This window comes from Callorhinchus milii, unplaced genomic scaffold (assembly GCF_018977255.1).
Source record: "Callorhinchus milii isolate IMCB2004 unplaced genomic scaffold, IMCB_Cmil_1.0 Scaffold3, whole genome shotgun sequence".
In the NCBI taxonomy this organism is placed as follows: Eukaryota; Metazoa; Chordata; class Chondrichthyes; order Chimaeriformes; family Callorhinchidae; genus Callorhinchus; species Callorhinchus milii.
This window is the reverse complement of record NW_024704744.1, coordinates 9,300,463-9,324,881: the sequence shown is the minus strand read 5'-3', so window position 1 is coordinate 9,324,881 and position 24,419 is coordinate 9,300,463. Positions and strand designations below refer to the sequence as shown.

At 44.4% G+C, this 24,419-nt stretch overlaps 1 protein-coding gene across 1 annotated transcript in view; it reads right to left on the bottom strand.

The window, feature by feature from the left end:
- LOC103179026 (CUB and sushi domain-containing protein 1) overlaps positions 1–24,419 on the bottom strand; it is a 1,038,598-nt gene that overhangs the window by 583,924 nt on the left and 430,255 nt on the right. Inside the window, exon 4 of the mRNA XM_042332909.1 lies at positions 20,392–20,586. Within this exon, the coding sequence (XP_042188843.1) occupies positions 20,392–20,586 (195 nt within the window). The remainder of the gene's footprint in view (positions 1–20,391; positions 20,587–24,419) is intronic.

Here is a 24,419-nt window from a genome sequence, read left to right as displayed (position 1 = left end):
CAGCTCGGACGACTGGTGTCCCTAGCATTTTGGCTCTTCACCGATCTTTAACCAAGGTCCCATCTACCTATTCAGGTGGCTGTTAAAGATCCCATGACAATACTCAAAAAGAGAAGCAAATTTCTCCCACTGTCCTGGCCAAAAATCTCCCGGATTCACTCATTCACTTCATGTCTATTTGTGAGACATTGGTGTGCGCAAATGGGTAGCTGTGTTCATCTACAAATACAGAGTCACTACACTTTACCAAAAATCCTGTGAAGCGCTTTGAGACATTTCAAAGGAAAACTCCTTATTTTATCACAAGTGTTCAACCTGTTCTGATAGATATTGGGAATATCCAGCCAAACAGCTTGTGACAAAGCTTTCCAATCCTGTGCATTTTTACGTTACGTTTTTTAACTCCCCCTCCCCACTCCCCCCACATTATAGCTAAGATCATTCCGATTCAGTGGTGTGCACCAATTGTATGGTGTCATTTATTGAGCCAAGGGGAGCTGTTCAGTGTTAAATATCCCAAAAACTGTAACTAGGCAGCTTGAGGAGCAGGAAAATCATTGCTAACCCAACAAAGGGGCCCTCCAGGGATTCTACAAGTCCATTTTTGGCAGAACTAATATCAAAATCAACAATCATTAACAACAAATGATTGTCATTCATGTTGGAAGGACGTCCCAAGTAGGGGATGAGGACCTGAGTGTGATGGGGCAGGGTTGGGGTGAGGGAGGGCAGAGGGGTAGGAGGGCGGTTGAAGGCACGATCGAAAAGGAGGGTCTTGAGTCGTGCCTTGAAGGAGGCAAGGAGGGAGCAATGAGAAGGGATTGTGGGCTGGAGTTCCAGAGGATGGGGGCAGAGAGGTTGAAAGCCTGGCAGCCAATGGAGGGAAGGTCAGGCTGGAGACATGAAGCAGGCCGGAGCCTGCTGAGCGGAGGAGCAGACAGGATGTCAAAGATGTAGGAGGGGGCAAGGCCATGGAGGGCATTGAAATTGAGGATGAGGATTTTGAATTCTATCCTCTGAGGGATGGGGAGCCAGTGGAGCCAGGGCTGATGAGATCACGGAACCTGGTGGGGGAGAGGACACAAACTGCAGAGTTCTGCAGCTTATGGGGGGAAGAGTTGGGGAGGCTGACAAACAGGGAGTTTCCATAGTCGAGGTTTGAGGTGCCAAATGCATGTTTCAGAGTTTTGGAGGCCTGAGGGGTGAGGCAGTGGTAGAGTCGGGAAATGTTGCGGAGGTGGGGGAAGGCAGAGCGGGTCATGGCATAGATATGGGGGAGAAAGGACAGTTGAGGGTCAAACAAGATGCCCAGGTCCCTGACTGGCTTGGTAAGGTGGAGTGTGCATCTGGATGCTGATGCTGCCAGTGCCTGAGGTGCGAAGGCACTGGTGCGAGCCAATCAAGGGATCTTCCTCGGTCTGGCTGACATTCAGCTGTAGAAAGTTGGCTCTCATCCAGGACTCAGTGTCAGACAGACAGTCTGTCAGGATGGCAGTTGTCCTGGAATCGAAGGTGGAGGCAGACAGGAGGCAGAGAGTTGGTTGTCAACCGTTGACCCCCATGTCTGCGGATGATGTCACCAAGGGGGAGCATGTAAAGGTTGAAGAGGTAGGGACCGAGGACAGAGCCCTGAGGAACACCGCACAGAACGGTGCGAGGGCTGGAAGAGAAACCATTGGCGGAGACAAATTAGAGGCGGTGTAAGAGATAGGACCTGAACCATTCAAGGACAGAACCTTGAAGGCTGAGGTGAAAGGAGAGGCGGTGGAGAAGAATGGAGTGGTCCACGGTATCGAAGGTAGCAGAGAGGTCGAGGAGGACAAGGGTTCCTTTATCCCTAAGGATTATTTAGTAATTGCACGTGTTCTCCCCAAATACACAGACTATCAAAGCAAGCAATTAGAAGAGGGATCCAAATCAGTGCACTCACTGAGCTCACAAGCAGTGCTGAGTCAAGAGATCTTGGGGAAAAGGTACAAACTGGGATAAAGCAAAGGCAAATTAAGTGAGGACGCCCCCCTCGTCCTGTCCTGGGGTCACTGGTTTGTCTCTGAGGAAACAGATATTGCAAATACACCATGGTACAAATGGACCAGAGGGAATGAAGCTGCTCGCTTTATCGTGAGAGAAACTGTTAGCTAAATGGAGTGCATCAGCTTAATGAAGTGTTTTGCCATTTCAGACTCTGATTAAATCTTAATTGCGTTCACTGAAGATTTAGAAACTGCAGCTAAAATGTTTTCAGTTGGTTGCCATTTTGGTAACTCTTGGTGTCAGCAAGATAACAAGTTTGGACTTGATCATGCTTCTGGGCAACTGATAACAGAAATTACAGCAGTTTGTTTCTGGTCAGTATTGTGTCTCAGTTGTACAGAAACATGTTGCCAAGCTTCAAAGTATCTTAGCCACACATATAAGCCACCCTCACATGGAAATTTTCCTGTATCTGGAATGGAATGTGCATTGCACTCTCTCCCTGGAGGGATGCATCCTGCTTACCTAATTTCAGATGTTATTAGGCACAGGTTGGCAAGAGCTAAGGCTTGGAGATCCCAGAATGTTGCTGCATTGTCTGACAAGTTCCTCTCTGCTTGTCCATCTAGAACCTGCCAATGAGCTGTGCTGGTTGTGTTCAGTTCCTCTTCACCCTCTATATGCTCCCCCTTGGTGACATCATCCGCAAACATGGGGTTAACTTCCACATGTATGCGGATGACACCCAACTCTACCTTTCCTCCTCTACTCTCAACTCCACGACCACCGATGTCCTGACAGCCTGCCTGTCCGACATCGAGTCCTGGACGAGAGACAACTTTCTTCAGCTCAACGTGCGAAAAACCGAGGCCCTCCTGATTGGCTCACGTCAGCGCCTCCGCACCTCAGGCGCTGACACCATCAGCATCCAAGGCTGCACTCTCCACCTCTCAAAGCCAGTCAGGAACCTCGGCGTTTTGTTCGACCCTGAGCTGTCCTTTCTCCCTCACATCCGCACCACAACTGGCACCGCCTTCCATCACCTCCGGAATATCGCCAGATTACGGCACTACCTCACCCCTCATGCCGCTGAAACCCTGGTTCACGCCTTTGTCACCTCAAGGCTGGACTATGGGAACTCTCTCCTCGCCGGCCTTCCCGGCACCTCCCTCCACAAGCTGCAGGTCATTCAGAACTCTGCAGCTCGTGTACTGTCCCGCACCAGGCTTCGCGATCACATCACTCCCACCCTCGCTCGCCTCCACTGGCTCCCCATCCCCCAGAGGATTGATTTCAAGATCCTCATCCTCACCTACAAGGCCATTCACGGCCTTGCTCCCTCCTACCTCTCCAACCTACTATCCCCCTACCTACCTGCCCGTACCCTCCGTTCCTCTGGCTCCGGTCTGCTCCACGTCCCCCGCCCCAACCGCCCTACTATCGGTGGTCGGGCCTTCAGCCTCTCAGCCCCCAGGCTCTGGAACTCCATCCCCCAGTGCCTTCGCCTTGCTTCCTCCCTTTCCTCCTTCAAGGCCGGTCTCAAAACCTTTCTCTTTGACCGTGCCTTCAGCTCCCCTCTCGACTCTCTTCCTCCTCCTCGCTCCCTCCCTTCCCTCCCCTCACCATTTCCCCCCTCCTCTCTCCCTCCCTTCCCTCCCCTCACCCTGACCATTTCCCCCCTGCTCGGGTCATGACCCAACTGTGCAGCGCCTTGGGACGTCCTCCTGACGTGAAAGGCGCTCTATAAATGGAATCTTGTTGTTGTTGTTGTTGTTGTAGTGCCCTGGAATACTGCCGACCCACCTGCCTCAGGTACAGGACTACCGAGACCACCACAAAGAGTCAACTCGATCCAAAATACCATTACCAAGCAAGTTACCTTGGAGCCAGCTCAAGAAACTTCGCTTACCTTACCCCAAAAGAGGACAGTCACTAACTAGTTGGTCATTTGAAATCTGACAAGCATAGGTTGAACCCTCGCTAGGTGGATAGTAGGTACCAGGATCTCTCTGCAAACTTCCCATTGGGCAACACAGCTCAGTGTGAAATTTGTGAGACATTGCCACCATCATCCTACCCACAGCTCACATACACATCCCTACTCACTGAGCGACGGTTCGACCAATTTGGATGGTCTAGAAGTCCAAGTTCAATGCCGCAAGCCAGGTTTACAGAACACCAACTCCAAGTCCTCATATGCTGGGTTTTGGCAAAGTGAAGCTGCCCCTGGGATGCTGAGAAATACACCAGATTACTCCAAGGTCCTCCCTCCCTGCACTTACTTCCCCTTTAGTCTAAGGATCCATCTCCCTGGTTGATCCTTGACTTCAAAAATGGTCCAAAGGAAATCCTCCACTGAATGCCTAGGGACCTCTGAAGGAGTGCTGTTTGGTCACACATCTTATACACCACCAGCTTAACCTGCATAGGAACTTTGCTATCATTGAAGAGAAACAAGAGCAACCAGAGTACTCTTTAACTCTTCTCAGCGGAGATGAAATTGTTAAAAACCGATAAAATTCTGCATTCACCTCATGTCTGATTGCAGTACAATGAAATGCTTTGTCAAACAAACAAACAAAATTACATTTGTATAGCGTCTTTCACATCAGGGGGATGTCTCAAGGCATTGGACAGACAGAGTTTCAGACCCGAGCTGGAGGTCGGGCTCGGGGATGGTGTAGGGCAGGGGAGAAGCAGGAGATCAAAAGCATGGTCGAAAAAGAGGGTCTTAAGATGGGACTTGAAGGTATCAAGGTGGAGGGACTGCAGGATGGAGATCCAGAGAGTTGGGGCAGAGTGACAGAAGGCCCGCTCGGCCACCAAAAAATCCTGATGCTGTGTCAAATGCAAGGATTATTACTGTTAGCACATCACAATGTACCCTCCTTAGTGCTGTCTAATGTGGTCTAATGTGGTCCTACATATCCAAGCTTGGAGTCCCGAAGCGTAGTGGTTAGTGCGCTCGCCTCGCAAGTGAGAGGACCCGGACTCAGTTTCCAGGCAGGGCAAAACCCGAGGCAAGTTTCCATATTCCATCCACCTCTGTTTACCTAGTAGTATTTAGTAGATTGGACGATCGCTTTCTGGGGGTAAAATCCTTCAAAGAAAATTGCCGCATTTCACCCAGAAAATACACAGTCAATCCACTTTAAAGTACATTCTGTGAAGCACTTTGAGACTTCTCAACAATGTGATAAGGCACCATATCAAACGTAAGTATTATCATTATTATTATTAATATACCCAGTGGCAGAATAGCTCCCTGAAAGGGTTCAAGATTGTCAGGTAAAATGGAGGCACCGATTTGTGGGAGGCATAAATTTGGCATAAAACCTCTGTGCGCTTAAAAACTTTGTGTGGATTTAAATAGAACTTCTGAATTAGGCCACAGAGGGTGCTAAGTGTCTGGAGCTAATCACACGGGTGTCTGGAAACCATTCATGAGGTACTCGGGAAAGTTCCCGATTTTCCATTTAGCCAGTCCGCTGTTTATACCTCCTTGTGAAATAAAAATCCCAATTTAAACTCTTTTCCTCACCTTTCCTCTCATCCTGCCTGTGTCGAATTGCCAAACTTGATGGCGGGAGTCATGTTTAAAACATCACCATGCACTTAGACTGTGTTTCCAATTCCCAAGGTGTGACTGGAACCTACAAACTTCTCACTTAGAGATGAGATTGATACCACTGAGCCAAGCTGACACACAGGTCTTCAGATGAAAAGTTATTTTAAGCACCGTCTCCCTATTCAGGTGAATGTTAACGATCCTGTGGCACTATTCAAAAAAAAGAAGGGATTTTCTCCTCATGTCCAATGATCCTCCAAATAAAATAAATAAAACTCCAAGTAAAACTGATCATCATGTCATTACATGTGAGACTTCGCTGTGGGCAAATTAGCTATGATGTTCACTTACAATATACATTACAGTAAAATCCTGTCAAGTACTTGGAGATGTCGCAATGGCGTTTTTTTTATCAAGAAGAATGTGCAGCATGATAATAGGCCACTCGGCCCAACCAGTCTATGCTGGTGTTTGTACTCCATATGAGTTTCCGCACATTTCTTACTATCTCCCATGCCTTTCTATTTCCCTCTCCCTCATGATAACATCTAGCTTCCTATTGAATGCATCTATACTATCTGATTCAACCAATGCTTTAGGCAGCGAATCCCATATTCCCTTTGTGTGAAGTACTTCCTCTTAAATTCTGCTTTAGTTCCCCTTGTCACTATCTTATACTTATGTCCTTTAATTCCACTCAGTGGAAACAAACTATTTATGCTCAACTTATCGAAACCTTTTATAATTTTATACGTGCATTAGGTCCTCTTTCAAACGTCTCTTTTCAAAGCAAAAATGCCTAACCTAAAAGGCCTGATAAGGCACTGTATCAAATGTGAGGGTTATTATTAGGATAAAATGAGAGAAAAAAANCACCTGTACAAAATCAGAACTTAATAAAATAACACAGAGCTTGTCTTAAGCAAAGAAAGGGAAGTAGCCAAAAACAAAGGAGCGACACTGGGAAATATGCAAGAGAAAAAAGCCTGATGGATAATAAAACATGATCAGAGAAAACAGGAAAGAAAGCACATTCAATACACATTAAAGGAAATGTTCCAGCACCTTTTTGACATCCTCCCAATGTGAAACAGGCTATACAAATGTAATTTTGTATTGTATTGTAAATGAAGAGATTATTTGTGTATGTTTGTAGAAAGGAAAAAACCTTTTCCCTTCTCTAAACTGAAAAAACTGCCAAATGTCGAGTTGTGAATAAGATCTCTGTTAAGAATAAGATATGACAAACTGAAAAGTGAAACAGTCATGGAGACTTATGGCATGGTAAAGCTTTCCAATGATTTTTTTACTATAGAAGACATTAGCAGTGCTTTTGTGCAGGAAACTCAAGTCGTATGAAATACATGTGAGTTTATGAAGGGAATAATGGTCAGCAATGAAATGACCATCAAGAAAATAGAAATTTAATGTTTCTTGCTACACTAAGCACAGGTGAAGGAGTTGCAAAAGAAGAGAATAAAATCGAGATGCCGGGTTATGGTGGTAAATGTTTGAAGTTTATCGCAGTCCTGAGCGGAAGAAATGAACAGTGAATATGATTCCAATCTTCACTCCTGACTCCTTATATACCTTGTACTTTATCATGTTGTCAAAAGCTTTGTACGCTTCACAGGATTTAGTGTAAAGTGGTGTGACTGTGTCTATTTTGTGGGTGAATGCAGCAGCCAATTTGTACGCAGCAATGTCCGCAAACAAGTCATGGAGTGAGTGGCGAATTTCACCTGGGGGATTGTTGGCCAGGACATGGAAAGATAATTTTCATATAGTGCCATGGGGTCTTTAACGTCTTCACGGACAGGCAGATGGGACCTTGGATTTAACATCTCATGCGAAGTGTAGCACCTCTGACATTGCAGCACACTCCCAGCACTGCATTGGATTTTAACATAGACTATATGGGTTTCAAGCCTCGATGAGGGGTTTGAACCCATAGTCTTTGAATCAGAGGCAAGAGTGCTACCAATTGAGCCAGGCTGACACACATGTATAACGCAATATACTTGGAGTATAGGTTTAAAACTTTGCCATCTATTATGGTAAAAAATGGCTATTCATAAGAATTAAAGGAAATTGAGAGCATTTACAACAACTTGCATTTATATAGTGCCCCTCACGCAGGGTAGATCTTCGAATTCAAGATCCTCATCCTCACTTACAAGGCCATTCACAGCCTTGCTCCCTCCTACCTCTCTGACCTACTATCCCCCTACCTACCTGCCCGCACCCTCCGTTCCTCTGGCTCCGGTCTGCTCCACATCCCCCCCCAACCGCTCTACCCTCGGTGGCCGGGCCTTCAGCCTCTCAGCCCCTAGGCTCTGGAACTCTATCCCCCAGTGCCTACGCCTTGCTTCCTCCCTTTCCTCCTTCAAGGCCGGTCTCAAGACCTTTCTCGTTGACCGAGCCTTCAGCTCCTCTCTCGACTCTCTACCCCCTCCTCGCTCCCTCCCTTCCCTCCCCTCACCCTGACCATTTCCCCCCTGCTCGGGTCCTGACCCAACTGTACAGTGCCTTGGGACGTCCTCCCGACATGAAAGGCGCTCTATAAATGGAATCTTGTTGTTGTTGTAGTGTCTCAAAGCACTTCATAGTGGTGGAGAACGACGCTGAGCAAGGGTTTGTGGGGAGGTGCCTAAGCATAGTCGAAGAGGAAGGTCTTCAGGCATGACCTAAAAATGGAGGAGGAGACAAAGCAGAGGGATGAAGGCATGAAGTGATTTGAAGCTGAGTGTGAGGATCTTGAACTCAATCGATTCAGTGATCGGGAGCCAATGCAGCGTGACAAGAACTGGTGTGATGGGGGTTTGGAGTTTAGTGGGAGTGAGTATGTAGGCAGTGGAGTTCTGGATTAACTGGATTTTGTGGATTTGAGACCGGCAAGCAGGGCATTTGAGTATGTGAGGCGGGTGACGAATGTATGACAAGTGTTTTGGCTGAGTCTGGGGTAAAGTATGGTTGGAGGCATTGTGGAGGAAAGCGGTCTTGGTCAGGGACCAGACTTGGGGAAGGAAGGACAGCTGTAGGTTGAACATGACACCAAATTGCACACCGGTTCGGTGAGGCTGAGGGATTAGACGGGGTTGAGAGGGTCAGAGCTGCAGGAGAGAAGACTTTATTGGAAACCAAGGAGTATGGCTCCCAACTTTTCAAGATTCAGCTGCAGGAAGTTTGACGTCTGCCAATCAAGCTGACAGAGCATCAGTACACCTGGAGTTATTGCTGGAGGAGGAAAAGTAGATGTGTGTATCATCCACATACGTGTGGAAGTTTATCCCATGTCTGTAGATGACATCACCAAGAGGGAGCATGTAGATAAGGAAGAGGAGGTGGCAAAGCTCTCATTTAATAAGAGAAGCAAGCGCTTATGGAAGCTAGGCCATGCCTTAATATGGAATTATTTGAAGTTTTAATCCAAGTTCATTGTAGTAAAGTAATGGATACTATATATCGTTCATTTTTTTTAGAAAAATGATCATACGTCATGTAGATAAAGGGGAGGCTCATGGGACTCAGGCTCCATCTGTAAATTGGATTAAAGTTGGTTCAGCCTAATATGAAATATCATGGATGTCAGTGGTAATAGTTTTAATTTTGATAGTTATGAGCACTGAGGTCTGCCAGGGATCATTTCTAGGAAGCCTGCTATTTATAGTATTTATTAATCACTTCAGCAAAAGTACTTGGAGGTAGAATGTTTAAATCTACAGAGGTTATCAAGTAATGTGAGGAATTAGAATATTTCAAAGAGAGGGGTTTCGATCAAAGAATTCAATACAGTCCTTTGCAACTCAGAAAAAAAACTAGCTGATGCCATTTAATGCTCAAACCTATCAAGTGTAACGTGCTTTAGAATGATGTTCGATGGACTTTTTTCATAGATTCATAGAATGTTACAGCACAGAAGGAGGCCATTCGGCCCATCGAGTCTGTGCCGGCTCTTTGACAGAGCAAGTCATTTTCACTAACCCCAATCACCAGCTTTCTCCCCATAACCCCACAAACCCGTCTTCCCCAGATACCTATCCAGTTCTCTCTTAAAAGCTGTTATCGAATTGGACTTCACCTCCCTTTCAGGCAATCATTCCAAATTCGAACAACTCCCTGAGTGAAAACATTTCTTCTAACCTCCCCTCTGCTTCTTTTGGTAGATGCCTACCAGCGGAAACAGCTTTTCCTTATCTAGCCTGTCAAAACATTTTATGATCTTGAAGACCTCTATCAGGTCCCTGCATAACCTTCTCTGCTCTAATGGGAAAAGTCCTAACTTCTCCAGCCTGTCCTCATAGCTAAGGTTCCCCATTCCTGGTATCATTCTCGTGAACCTCCTCTGCACCCTTTCCAGCGCCTTAATGTCCTTCCTGAAGTAAGGTGCCCAGAACTGGACGCAGTACTCCAGCTGAGGCCTAACCAGTGTTTTGTACAGATTAACCATAACCTCCCTACTCTTATACTCTACGCCCCTACTAATAAAGCTCAGTACACCAAATGCCTTTTTACTGCCTTATCTACCTGCCCCGCTACCTTTAATGATTCGCTTACTTGAACACCCAGATCTCTCTGTACGTTCACCCCCCTTAAGATTGAGCTACCAAGTCTATATAGCCTCCTATCATTTTTTCTACCTAAGTGTATCACCTCACACTTATCCACATTGAAATCCATCTGCCACATGTCAGCCCATTCCACCATTCTGTGTATGTCTGCTTGCAGTTGGTTACAGTCCTCCTCACTATTTACTACCCTGCCTAACTTTGTATCATCTGCAAACTTGGAAATAGCGCTCTCTATGCCCAAGTCCAGATCATTGATATATATAAGAAAGAGCAGTGGTACCAATACCGATCCCTGGGGGACACCTCCTTCCATTCCAAGAAACACCCATTAACCCTCTGTTTTCTGTCACTCAGCCAGTTCTCAATCCAAACTGCCACTGTCCCCTTAATGCCGTGGGCCTCTAATTTTTGTATTAATCTCTTATGCGGTACTGTGTCAAAAGCCTTTTTGAAATCCATGTAAATAACGTCCACCGCATTTCCCTCATCAACCCTCGCAGTCACCTCTTCAAAAAATTCTATTAGATCTGTTAGGCAAGATTTGCCTTTAACAAATCCATGTTGGCTGTCTAATTACCTCATGTTCCTCTAAGTAGAGATTTATTCTGTCCCGGATTATGGTCTCCAGTAGTTTTCCTATTACCGAAGTTAGGCTGACTGGCCTGTAATTTCCGGGTTTGTCTTTCCGCCCCTTTTTGTAGAGGGGGGTAACATTAGCCACTCTCCAGTCTCTTGGCACCACTCCAGTGTCCAATGAAGATTGAAATATAATGGCCAAACCCGTAAATATATCTATTTAGACCTTGAGCTATCATATCTTTGAAGATCTCCCATTGCTCATGAGTCGTTTACCTGCTAGTCTTACTGGCCAGTCCACCAACTCTAGGTCCCTTTTTAGCCCATCAAAATTAGCCCTTTTCCAGTCAAGCATTTTCACCCTTGACTGTACTTTGTCCCTGTTCATGAGTAATCTAAATCTAATAATATTATGGTCACTGTTACCTAGATGCTCCCCTACCAAAACCTGTTCAACCTGACCTATTTCATTCCCCAGGACGAAATCCAGCAATGCTTCCTTCATCATAGGACTGGAGACATACCGCTCAAGAAAATTTTCCTGTACACAGTCTATGAATCTTTCTCCTGCCTTGCCCTTAGCACTGCTATTTTGCCAGTGTATATTGGGATAATTGAAATCCCCCATTATCACAACGCTATTCGCCTTACATCTAACCACGATCTGGTTGCAGATCTTCTCCTCTATCTCCTTCCCGCTGTCTGGTGGTCTATAGTAAACCCCTATCAGTGTAACCACTCCTTTCTTATTTCTTATCTCTAACCAGATGGATTCTATTGTCGGGCGCTCCAGAGCCTCGTTCCTTTCTACAGCTATAATTGTATCCTTAACTAATATTGCCACCCCTCCTCCTTTTCTTCCTTCTCTATCCTTCCTGAACACATTATATCCTGGAATATTTAACTCCCATTCCTGTCCTGGCTTGAGCCATGTCTCGGTTACTGCCACCACATCATATCCCCCTACGGCCAGTTGAACCTGCAGCTCATCAACCTTATTCCGTAAGCTACATCCATTTAGGTACATGCATTTGAGAAAATTGTCTGCTTGTACCTGCTCTACACTTCCCACTTGTCTTTTTCCTAATCTCTAATCCATTGTTTATCCTTGGATACCCATCCCCCCTCGACACTTGTTTAAATCCACCCCTACAGCATTTGATAATCTCTTGGCAAGGAAGCTCACCCCTGCCTTGCTTAAGTGCCGCCCATCCTCAAGGTAAAGATCCCACCTCCCCCAGTAGTGGTCCCAATTGTCCAGAAAACGGAAACCTTCTTTTCCGGACCATTTCTCCAGCCAATCGTTGATAATAATAATAATCTTTGCATTTGATATAGTGCTTTTCACGTCGGGAGGACGTCCCAAAGCGCTTCACAGAATATACTGTAAAGTGAATTGACTGTATATTTGTGGGCGAACGCGGCAGCCAATTGCGCACAGCAATGTCCACAAACAGTCGTGGATTGAAAATGACCAATTTATTATTGTTTTTGGTTTTGGAGGGATTATTATTAGGCGTGTGGATTAAGGAAACTTGCCCAAGGTTTCGCCCTGTCTGGAATTGAACTCAGGTCTCTCGCTTGCAAAGGATCGAATTCAAGATCCTCATCCTCACCTTCAAGGCCATCCATGGCCTTGCCCCCTCCTACCTCTCTGACCTGCTGACTCCCTACCAACCTGCCTGCTCCCTCCATTCAGCGGGCTCCGGTCTGCTCTATGTCTTCTGCCCGACCAGCCCTACCATCGGTGGCTGGGCTTTCAGCCTCTCTGCCCCCACACTCTGGAACTCTATCCCAGGTCCCTACGACTCACTTCCTCCCTTGCCTCCTTCAAAGCCAGTCTCAAGACCCTTCTCTTCGATCGTGCCTTTGGTCTCCCTCCCACCTCTCTGCCCTCCCTCACCCCTACACCACCCCTTCCCTATGCTTGGGTCGCGACACCTGACTGTTCAGCGATTTGGGACGTCCTCCCGATGTGAAAGACGCTCTATAAATATAATATTGTTGTTGTTGCTTTAGAGCGGACAAGTACATGGGCAGTGTAATTTTGGAAGGGTTGGATTTTGTGGATAGTGGAGCTGGGGAGACGAGCGAGGAGGACATTTGAATAGTTGAGACTTGAGATGATAAAGGCATGGATGAGGGTTTCGGCTGCGTTGGGGGTGAGGTAAGGTCAGAGGCGGGCAATCTGATGTAGGTGGATGAAAGCAGTCCTCGTTGGGGACTGGATATGGGGTAGGAAGAACAGCTGAGGAGCGAACCTGAGTTTTGGGGAAAGGCTGGGGAGGTTGAGGAGGTCAGAGCCACAGAAGAGAAGACATTGACAGGAGCCAAGGAATATGACTTCTGTCTTGTCAACATTCAGCTGCAGGAAATTTGTGCTCATCAAGGCCCTGATGTCTGACAGACAAGCTGACAGAACATCAGCAGACCTGGAGTCACACCTGGAGGAGAAGTAGGTTTGCGTGTCATCTGCAGACAGGTGGAGGTTTACCCCATGTCTGTGGACTACATTGCTGAGAGGGAGCATGTAACTGAGGAAAAGAAGGGGACCAAGGATGGAACCATAGGTGACCAGGCGGGGGTGGGAGGAAAAAACATTTACAAAGATGAAGTGATGACGGTTAATTAAGTAGTACTCAAACCAGGCAAGTGCAGTCCCACTGAGGTGGATGAGGGTGGAAAAGTGGTGGAGGACGATTGCATGATCGACTGTGTTGGACTTTGGTCAGAGAGAGAATACGTCATTTGTAACTTTGACGAGCGCTATCGCTGTGCTGTGGGCAGGACAGAAACCGGACTGAAGGAGTTTGAGCAGGGAGTGGAGGGAGAGGTGAGAGCGAAATTAATTAGCAATCATGCATTGCAGAACTTTGGCAAGGAAAGGCAGGTTAGAAATAGGTCAGTCGTGAGAGAGGTTAGAGGGATCGAGGATATTTTTTTATCATAATAGTAATCCTTGAATTTAACACAGCACCTTATCATGTCTTTGAGACGTCTCAAAGCACTTCAGTAAATATATTGTAAAGTGGATTGACTGTGTGACTGTATATTTTGTGGGCGAAACACGGAAGCCAATTGTGCACAGCAGTGTCCCATAAACAGTCGTTTGACTCACTGAGTGACCAAATAATATTTTTTTTTGAAGGGATTATTACCCCTGGAAAGCAATCCGCCAATCAACTTACAACTGCGTTCCGACTTACTGCTAGGTAAACAGAGGCAAGTGGAGAAAGGAAACTTAAGATTTTGCCCCGCCCAGGAATCAAACTCAGGTCCTCTCGCTTGAGTTAACTACTACGCCACCTCCCTTTTGAGAAAGGGGGTGATGACAGCAGTAATTAATATAAATTGTACAATGAAGCGTTCAATGTAATAAAGCATTGCATGTGTTTGTTCATCAAATAATGAACGCATTATACTGTGTATGACATGCAATTAGATGCGTTGGATACGCAAATAGATCTGTAAGACAAGGACAGTAAAGACAAAAGTCTACAAAGCTTCCATATGTGGATGGTTGGGCTCAGTTTAAGCCACTGTACGTTAGAAAGATAGAAGCATTAGAAAGGTTAAAAGAAGGATAAGATAAAGAAAGGTTCAAAGACAGACAAGACAGATAGCATCAGGTTATAAATCAATGAGTCATAAAAAAAGTTTAAAGTAATCAAATCTGTTCTAATTTGAAGAAGGAAGCTGAGCTGAATTACAATTATGTTTTTTGAAACAAAGCTGAAATTAGAGAAATAGATTTGCTGAATGAGGCTGAATAGTCAGGAATGCGAATACAATTTAAGAAAAGAACTAGCAAAACTTAAGGTGCAAAAGTTAACAGATGGAAGAGAATTTCTTGTCCACAATTAACGTGGATTCAGTTGAATAATTCCAAAAGGGAATGGAGGGATTTCTGAAAAGGAGGAAACAGAGGGGTCTGATTGGTACTAAAATAAGAGGGATTGTGGCAAAAATCAGCCTGGGAAGTGACAATTAGGCGGAGTGACTGGGGGATGGAATTTCAGAGGTTGGGGGCAGAGTGGCTGAAGGTTCTCCCGTCAATGGTGAGGCGGGTGGGTCGGGGGAAGGGGTACTGAGGTGTTGAGGGAGATGAAGTGGTGGTCCGAGATGGTGAGGCCCCGGATGATCACCAGGTCAAAGGGGTGGCCACGGTCGTGGGTGGGGGAGTGGATGAGGAGGGAGAGGTTGAGGGAAGAGAGGAGAGAGGAGAAGTTGGCAGAGGTAGAGCAGGAGGGGGTGAAGTGGAGGTTGAAGTCGTCTAAGATAAGGAGGCGTTCAGAGCAGAGGGAGAGGGAACATAGGAGGGTGGAGATGTCCGAGAGGAAGGTGGGGGAAGGCTTGGGGGGACAGTAAAAAAACATGTATTATAGATCAGATTGTTTAATTTGAGAGAATAATTCACTTTTAGCCGTCCTCCTGAGGTAAAAGGTGCTATACAATCCTTGCATTTGATACACCACCTTATCACATCATTGAGATGTCTCAAAGCACTTCACAGAATATATTGTGAAGTGAACTGACTGTATATTTTGGGGGCGAAATGTGGCAGCCAATTCCACACAGTAGTGTGCCACAAATGTGGATTGGGTGACCAAATTATTATCTTTTATTACCTCCAAAGAGTGCTCAAAACGCTATAGGACTCCACAAAATTTTTCAGTGTACTTTCTTTCTACTTTCTTCAGAGTTTATTTTACACATTGCTAATTCTTTCTTTAAAAAATAAAAAGCAGCCTCTACTTGCATTTTTTTTAGCTCTTTATTAATGATATTTTACTATATTTGCCTGAAGGAATAAAAAGTACAGCTCATTTAGGAAAGTTGTTGTGGGGAGATTATCTTGTTTGTTAATGCTGATTCCCATCCATTGCGATTTGCTTGTGTTTCTTTCTATGTTAACCCTTAAAACACCACAAGATCTACGAAAATTTATTGAGGAAGAATTCTGTTGAATGCTATACACAGCACCAATGGCGTTGGTCATATATATATATACATTAACAAATATAATGGGAAGTCCCATTAGTGGCTAACATTACCAAAGGCGCACCTAGGTGCACCTAGCACTGAATGGAATTTGTACCCACATGTCTCTTTGGTGCAACCAGTTTTATAGCTGGAACAAAAATATAACACAAGCATCGCAGCAATAAAGTTACTCAAATATCAGGATTGTTTCATTACTATAATACAGTTAAACCACATTATAGCACGATCTATAGCACTCTAAGCGTTAGGTTTCCACCAAAAGTGAGTTTATCTTCAAATTAAGCCAATTGTAGCCGGAAGGATTTGAAACCCCTGTTGGCCTACCAGCTATAACATGGTAGTGTTATAAGAGGCAAGTGGAACAGCTTTATTGTAGGGCATGTGACAAATCTTCCAGGCTTCTTTGAAGAGACAATGCAACTTTTTGACAAGCGGAACTCGGCTGACATTATACATTTAGATTTTAGCAAAGCATTTAACATAAAGACGTACAGGAAATTGCTCCATAAGATGAGAAGGTCTGGACAGAGAGCTCCTGAAGGGGATCGGAAATTGACTGCATCACAGGAAAGAACGGAGAGTTGTGCAAGCAACTGCATTGGCGTGAAAGGAAGTAACTAATGGGATACTGTAGGGATCTGTGCTTGGGTCAATACTATTTACACAGTTCATAAATTATTTGAAAGTGAGCACGGAAACAAAGCTATCTGATTTTGCTGTTGAGACCAAACTGGGAGGTCCAGCAAATAAAGATTTACAAAGAAAGTACAGCACAGAAAGAGGCCACTTGACCCAACCAATTTGTGCCAGTGTTTATACTCCACATAAGTCTTTCAAGAGGGAAGTAGATAGTAAGAAGAGTAATTTACAGGGGCTTGGAGAAAAAGGCAAGTAAATGGGACTGAATTGTTGATCTTTCAGAGAACAAGTCCAGAAACGATGGGTGAATGGCCTTCTTCTGTGCTGTACAACAACAAAATTACATTTATAGAGCGTCTTTCGCGTCGGGAGGACATCCCAAAGCGCTGAACAGTCAGGTGTCGGGGCCTGAGCATTAGGGAAGGGTGTTGTAGGGGTGAGGGAAGGCAGAGAGGTGGGAGGGCAACCAAAGGCATGATCGAAGAGAAGGGTCTTGAGACCAGCCTTGAAGGAGGCAAGGGAGGAAGCGAGGCGAAGGGAACGTGGGATGGAGTTCCAGAGTGTGTGGCAGAGAGGCTGAAAGCCCGGCATCTGATGGTAGGACAGGTCGGGCGGGGATATGGAGCAGACCAGAGCTCGCTGAACAGAGGGAGTGGTCAGGTTGGTAGGGAGTCAGCAGGTCAGAGAGGTAGGAGGGGTCAAGGCCATGGATGGCCTTGAAAGTGAGGACGAGGATCTTGAACTCAATCCTCTGAGGGATGGGGAGCCAGTGGAGTCGGGCGAGGATGGGAGTGATGGGGTCACGGAGCCTGGTGCGCGAGAGTACATGAGCTGCAGAGTTTTAGATGATCTGCAGTTTGTGAAGGGAAGAGTTGGGAAGGCCGATGAAGAGGGAGTTTCCATAATCGAGCCTTATTAATGGTTCTACAGAATCTTTCACTACAATATAAAGATCAAGCTCAAAAACAAGTGTCATTTGACTTTGTTGAACCATTTGTTTCAGGTCCCTCCAGTAATAGGTAATCTAACAAATGTTTGCTTAATTAGTACTATTATATTGTATTGTTACATAATTTTATTATTGTATTAATTAAGATCTCCCTTTACCCTCAACAGTGTGGGTAGGCTAAGTGGGATAATACTTTGTGGGTGTGTCCAAAACGAGGGGGCATAAATATAAGATAACCATCAATAGATCTAATGGAGAGGTTCAGATGAAAAATCTTGATACAGACAATGGTGAGAATATAGAACTCACCACTTTTTCTGAGTTCGGAAATACAATAGTCTTTAAAGTCTTTAAATAATAGTCTTTAAAGCTAGATTCAAGATGTTACCATGTAACATGTTTGATCCTTGCCAAGGTCTGAGAGTTTTGAGGGGTTTTATTCTATTGTTCTCCTGGGGAAGGTATTATTGCATGAAGTACTGATGTACCAATCTACAAACACTTATGTGTTAACCACTTGTGAATTATTTTATTATCCATATACAAGTAGTTATTAATTTACATATATAATAATAATCCTTGCATTTGATATAGCACCTTATCACGTCGTCAAGACGTCTCAAAGCGCTTCACAACATGCTCTGTAAAGTGAATTGACAATATAATTTGTGGGTGAAACACGGCAGCCAATTGTGCACAGCAGTCGTAGATTGAGTGACCAAATTATTTTTTTATCAGATTATAGCAGATTATACGCTGTATTATGATATATATTATATTATATGCTCAAACACACTTGTGCAATACTGTATATTCATAAGAATCCTCTTTCTTGAGGCTGAAAAATGCCTGGTCAGTTTCCATTTTAAACTGAGAGCTATTTATTTCAAGTAGTTGAATGAAGGGACCAAACAAATAGGTGGTGTCTCTTTTAGCTGTCAAAAACAATCTTATCTAGCATCAAAGCAGCACTCCAATTGCCACTAAAATTGTCCATCCCTAAATAAACAGAAGATATAATGGACAGCAGAGGATCAAATCATATATATGAGCACACCAAAGCGCCAGAGAATGTGCACAAAGGGAACAAAGCATTAGAGAGAGTACAGAGATGCAAAGGATCGTAGGAAGTGTATACACACCAAAGTGCTGGAGGAAGTGTAAAGAAATGATAAACTCATGCAAGGATTATTAAGCATTGGAAAAAGTACAGAGGAGGTAAAATACCAGAGAAAGCAGAAAGTAAACTATAGAGAGATGCCAAAGACTCAGAGAAAGTGTAGAAAGCAACAACATAGAATATAAATATACATTTATATAGAACCTTTCAAAGGAAGTCTGGATAGCAGGGAAACAGAAATTGTTTAGACAACAGAAAGCAAGAGAAAACGTAGAAGCCAGTGAAGTATTTAAGAAACAAGAAATATGAAGGAATTCCAGGAAGCCAACGTAGATGGAGAAACATTGGGGAACTGGAGAGTCAGGAAAAGATGTGAGAGAGACAGCTAAATAGCAGAGAGATAGATGAATGAACCAAAGAGAATACAAATATCACAGAATCAACAAGACGTAAAACAGAATATTCACTGAGCAGCAGGAGAGCAGCACAAAGGTAAACTTAACAATATCTGCAATAACTTGGGTCACCAATGTTGCTGATCTGGTAGTTTTTAGGGCCAAAGTTTTTTGAAATGTTATGCTAAACAGCTAATTTAGCTAAATAGCTAATAGCTAATAGCTGCACTCTCCACCTCTCAAAGCCAGTCAGGAACCTCGGCGTTTTGTTCGACCCTGAGCTGTCCTTTCTCCCTCACATCCGCACCACAACTGGCACCGCCTTCCATCACCTCCGGAACATCGCCAGACTACGGCATTACCTCACCCCTCACGCTGCTGAAACCCTGGTCCACGCCTTTGTCACCTCAAGGCTGGACTATGGGAACTCTCTCCTCGCCGGCCTTCCCGCCACCTCCCTCCACAAGCTGCAGGTCATTCAGAACTCTGCAGCTCGTGTACTGTCCCGCACCAGGCTTCGGGACCACATCACTCCCACCCTCGCTCGCCTCCACTGGCTCCCCATCCCCCAGAGGATTGATTTCAAGATACTCAACGTCACCTATAAGGCCATCCACGGCCTCGCTCCCTCCTACCTCTCCAACCTACTATCCCCCTACCTACCTGCCCGTACCCTCCGTTCCTCCGGCTCCGGTCTGCTCCACGTCCCCCGTCCCAATCGCCCAACCATCGGTGGTCAGGCCTTCAGCCTCTCAGCCCCGAGGCTCTGGAACGCTATCCCCCAGTGCCTTCGCCTTGCTTCCTCCCTCTCCTCCTTCAAGGCCGGTCTCAAAACCTTTCTCTTTGACCGAGCCTTCAGCTCCCCTCTCGACTCTCTTCCCCCTCCTCGCTCCCTCCCTTCCCTCCCCTCACCCTGACCATTTCCCCCTCCTCGCTCTCTCCCTTCCCTCCCCTCACCCTGACCATTTCCCCCCTGCTCGGGTCATGACCCAACTGTGCAGCGCCTTGGGACGTCCTCCTGACGTGAAAGGCGCTTTATAAATGGAATCTTGTTGTTGTTGTTGTAATGAACATATACATTAATGAGAGCTAAGGGTCTGAAAGGAAATCTTAACTGTGTCATTTGAGCTGCCAAACATTTCAAAACAGAACCAATTAGACACAACATATTTCAGCCATTACGTTTCCTTCTTAATTTCTAATTTCTTCAATTTCTGAAAAAAAGTTTAATAAAAACTTAAATTTGGCTGAAGACCCAAAAGAGAATACATTTTGTTACCAAGTATAATAAAGGTTTGTTCTACTAGTTAAGAGGATGACATTGTGACATGGAACTGTTTCTCGCTTCTGCCTTGAATTGGTTCATAGGGATTAGTAACGTATTTAACTGTGATATTGGCATCATTGCACTCTGGCCGACTTAAGCACAGGAAACACAGTGGATATGTTTAAAAATCTATGAACACGACCACAAATACTCTGAATCACTCTTGCCTGTGACGTGAACTCACAGCAATAAATTGTACATGTCTATATCTCAGAACAATAACAATGTGATTTGTGTATGAAAGGTGTGTTACTGCGGTGACATTTACCTCTGCAGAAAGGAGGTGGAAAGTCCCATGAAGCTCCATTTCCTGGACTAAGAATGCACGTCAATATGGCATGTCCTTCCAGGATGTAGCCTGTGAAACAGCTGTAACGGATTTTATCTCCAATAGTGAACCTTGTCCCATGTAGAACTCCTTTTGGTATTATGCCTGGATTGCCACAAGTATGGCTGGGCAGCACTGTAAAAGAAGAGAAGATGTCTCAGAGGGGACCTTATACAGGTGTATAATATTTGATTAATAATAATTCTTGCATTTGACATAGCACCTAATCATATCATCGAGACAACTCAAAGCACAGGATATACTGTAAAGTGGCACTACTTTTTGTATTTTGTGGGTGAATGAGGCAGTCAGTTGCGAACGGCAATACCTCACGCACATCCACAGCTTGAGTGACCAAATTTATTTGGGGGATTGTTTGCCAAGAGACTAGGAGAAATTCCTTTCGCTCTACAAGTAGTGCCACAGGATCTTTAACATTCACCTGGACAGGCAGATGGGGCCTTTGTTTAATGTTTCATCCAAAAGACGGCACCTCTGACAATACAGTGCAGCCCCAGCACTTTGAAAAAAGTAAAAGCAGAACAACACTTCGGGATGTACCAAGACAGTAGAACAAGAGGACAAATAGGTTTAGTGTTGCAAACCGCAATTCAATACAGACAGTGGGAATGTTTTTTTTTCTTTACTCGGAGGGTTATTAACTATTGGAACAGGTTAACAACATTCATTTGCGAAAAAAGCTTGTGATGGGAAGTTGATAGAGTGGGTATTTCTGGAGGGATGAGATCACGGAGGGCAAAGGGCTTCTTCATTTAAAACAATCTTGTAATCTTGTGAAGAGATTCAAATAGACAATGTCAATAATTGTGACTTCCCAGAACTTCCCGAAATACAGATCCAGGCCTCTCAAATACTTTTTAAATCCTGCTCACATCCCAAAAGTCTACCAGCCCTTTTGCTTAATCAGCTCCAACCTTCTGCACATCCCTCAACTCGTCCACTCCATATTCGGCAGCTGTACTTTCAGCCACCATGCCCCAACCTTTTGGAACTCTCTGCCTCAATCCGTCTACCTTGTCCCCTCTTTACCCATTCAGATAGCACTTCAAGTCCTTCCTCTTTGACTGTACCTAGTTATCTCCTTTTCTCCTTGGCTCGGCACCAAACGGCACCACTTTTAAGCACTCCAAGATGTTACCCTGCGTGAAGAACCTTGAAGGGGTCAAGGCAATGGGATTCCAGGATGGAATTCCAAAGGGTGGGAGCAGAAAAGCTGAAAACCCGACTGCCAATGGTGGAGCAAGCAGGACAGGGGAATGGAGCTGGACAGTGTCCACCAAGTGGAGGGAGAGAGAAGGTTGATAACATTAGTCGGTCGCAGAGGTAGGGAGGAGCAAGACCGTGGTGGGCTTTGAAAGTGAGGATGATGATCTTAAACTCGATTTTCTTTGAGGTATGGCTCGCCAGTGAAGCACGTCAATGATGGGTGGAATCGGCTCACTAGCTTGGTGAAGGAGAGGATACAAGCTGCAGAGTTCTCAATAATCTGCAGCTTGTGGAGGGAAGAGTTGGGATGTCCATTGAGCATGGACGTAGCATAGTCAAGCCTGGATCCTGGATGTGATGAAAGGAAGGAGAAAGAGAGGGAGAGGAGGGGAGCTGGGTGGGGGGGGGGGTGCAGTGTCTCCCCTTCACTCTGTCTCCCTGTGTCTGTCAACCTCACTTCGTCTCACTCTGTTTTTCTCTCTCTCATTCCCTGCCTTCTACTCTCTCACTCTATTTGTTTTAAACAAAATATCCATTCTAGGTCCACGATTAAACCACTCTGATAAATTTGGTTTCATTTCAGCTCCAGATTTGTAAACCAAAAGATGAATTTAGAATGTATCACTGAGTGCTGATGGCATAGTGAGGGAGTCATGTTCTTGCGATCTCATATAAAAGATAACAAGCGCTCCTATTATAATTATATTACTGAAAAACATTACCAAGCTGCTCATCCAGAAGGTACAACATGCCAAGCTATATTAAAGAGACTTTCCACAGATGAGCAGGTTGCCCTGTGTTTTGACAGGTTGTTTAGCCGCTATGGAGTGGAAATGAATTGATCACTATAATCACAGAAGAGACAGGGACAACTGTAAGTCTCAGGGAGCTGCAGAAATTCAAGCACCACTTTAGCTATTTAACAACCTTAACTTGCCTTGCCTTGTCATACCCAGTTGGTAGCAACTTTTGCATCTAAGTCAAAGGTTGTGGGTTCAAGCCCCACACTCGGGCTTTGAGCTAACAGTCCAAGCTATGGAGCGCTGGGGAACTGCTACATTGTCGGAGATACCATCTTTAGGATACGGCATTAAACCAAGGCAATTCCATCTACCTATTCAGGTACTCAGTAAAGATTCCATGGCACTTTCCAAAAAGGAATATATTTTCTCCTGGCGGACAATCCACCAAATATAAATCAGTCATTCTCTTCATGGCTGATTGTGGGACATTGTTGTGCATAAATTAGGTGCCAAGTTTGCCTACAAATACAGTCACCTCACGTTACAATAAAATCTTATGAAGTGTTTTATAATAATATTATTATTATATGTTTTGAGACATCTTAACTACATAATGAGGCACTGTATCAAATGCATGGATTATTAATAGCTAACTGACTAATATAACAAAGTCAAAACTAAGAAATATGACAATACGGTACCTCAGGTCAGATATATGTATGATTGGTACATCTGCAGACAATCTGTGGCTACAAAACTCTCCTTAAAATATAAACTGCACAATACTTAAATAGATATGACTCATTAAATACATTTTCATTCAAAGGGTTCCAAATTGCCTGCTTTAGTGGAGTGGATATAGTGGTTTCCTGTAGCATATTAGTTCGAGCACTCAAACACAAGCTTCCTTACTACACACGGCTCTGTTTACCAAGCAGTAAGTAGGAACCTGGCTGTTAGTTGATTAACGCATTGCTTTCCTGGAGTAATAATCCCTTCAAAATCAATAAATAATAATAATTTTATCACTCAATCTATGACTCTTTGTAGGACACTGTTGTGCGCAATTGGTTGCCGCGTTTTGCCCACAAATTATAGTCAACTCACTTTACAATATATACAGTGAAGCAGTTTGAGACATCTCAACAACATGATAAGGTGCTACATTAAATGCAAGGATTATTATTATGGAACTAATTCCCAACGCAACTGAATCCCTGAATCACTTCAGTCAATATTCCAATATTTTTAATATTGTCTCTGTGATTGCTGTGAATATTACCCATAAAAAGTTTAGAAAGGTACTAGAGCAATAATAATAATCCTTGCATTTGATATAGTGCATCATCAAAAATGCCAGAGCTGCTAAGATTTCATTATATTTATGTAATGTTTAAACTGTTTTAAGGTTGAGGGAACTGAGAAGCTGAGAGAAGCGAATTGGAGTTGGACCAGCTAATAGTGTCAAACATTACATCCTACTGATAGGACTTTCAATAAGACAACAATATCCAGAGAGAAGAGAGAGTGTCACGTAGAAACATCCAAACCATCTCCCCAGTTGTGCACATCCCAAATAAAATAAAATTCGAAACAAAGCAAATTGCAGGTTCCAGTGTTGTGAGATTTAGGGGGAATTTCAAACGTAGCTTGTGAAGTGATACTCACAGGCCCTAACCCGAAATCTAAGCTACGAAGGGTGCAGATTTTGTACTTCTCTCCCGGAATTAAACCTAAAAGTAAAAATGAAATGTAGGTTGCAAAGCTGTTCCGATGGCTAGGCTGAGACACAAAACTTGTGCAATTTGCAAATATAAACATGGTGACATTGCTGAACAGCTGAGCAGGAGAAACCATTCTCCAGAGGTAGAGGTAGATGAGGTTCAGGTTCAGACGTTTTTTTAAATATTGTAATTGTAATAAATTGTAATAAATGTAAATTGTTTTTGATACCACACTTCCCTCAATCCCTTCATCTCGTCCCTTCCCTCGCCACTT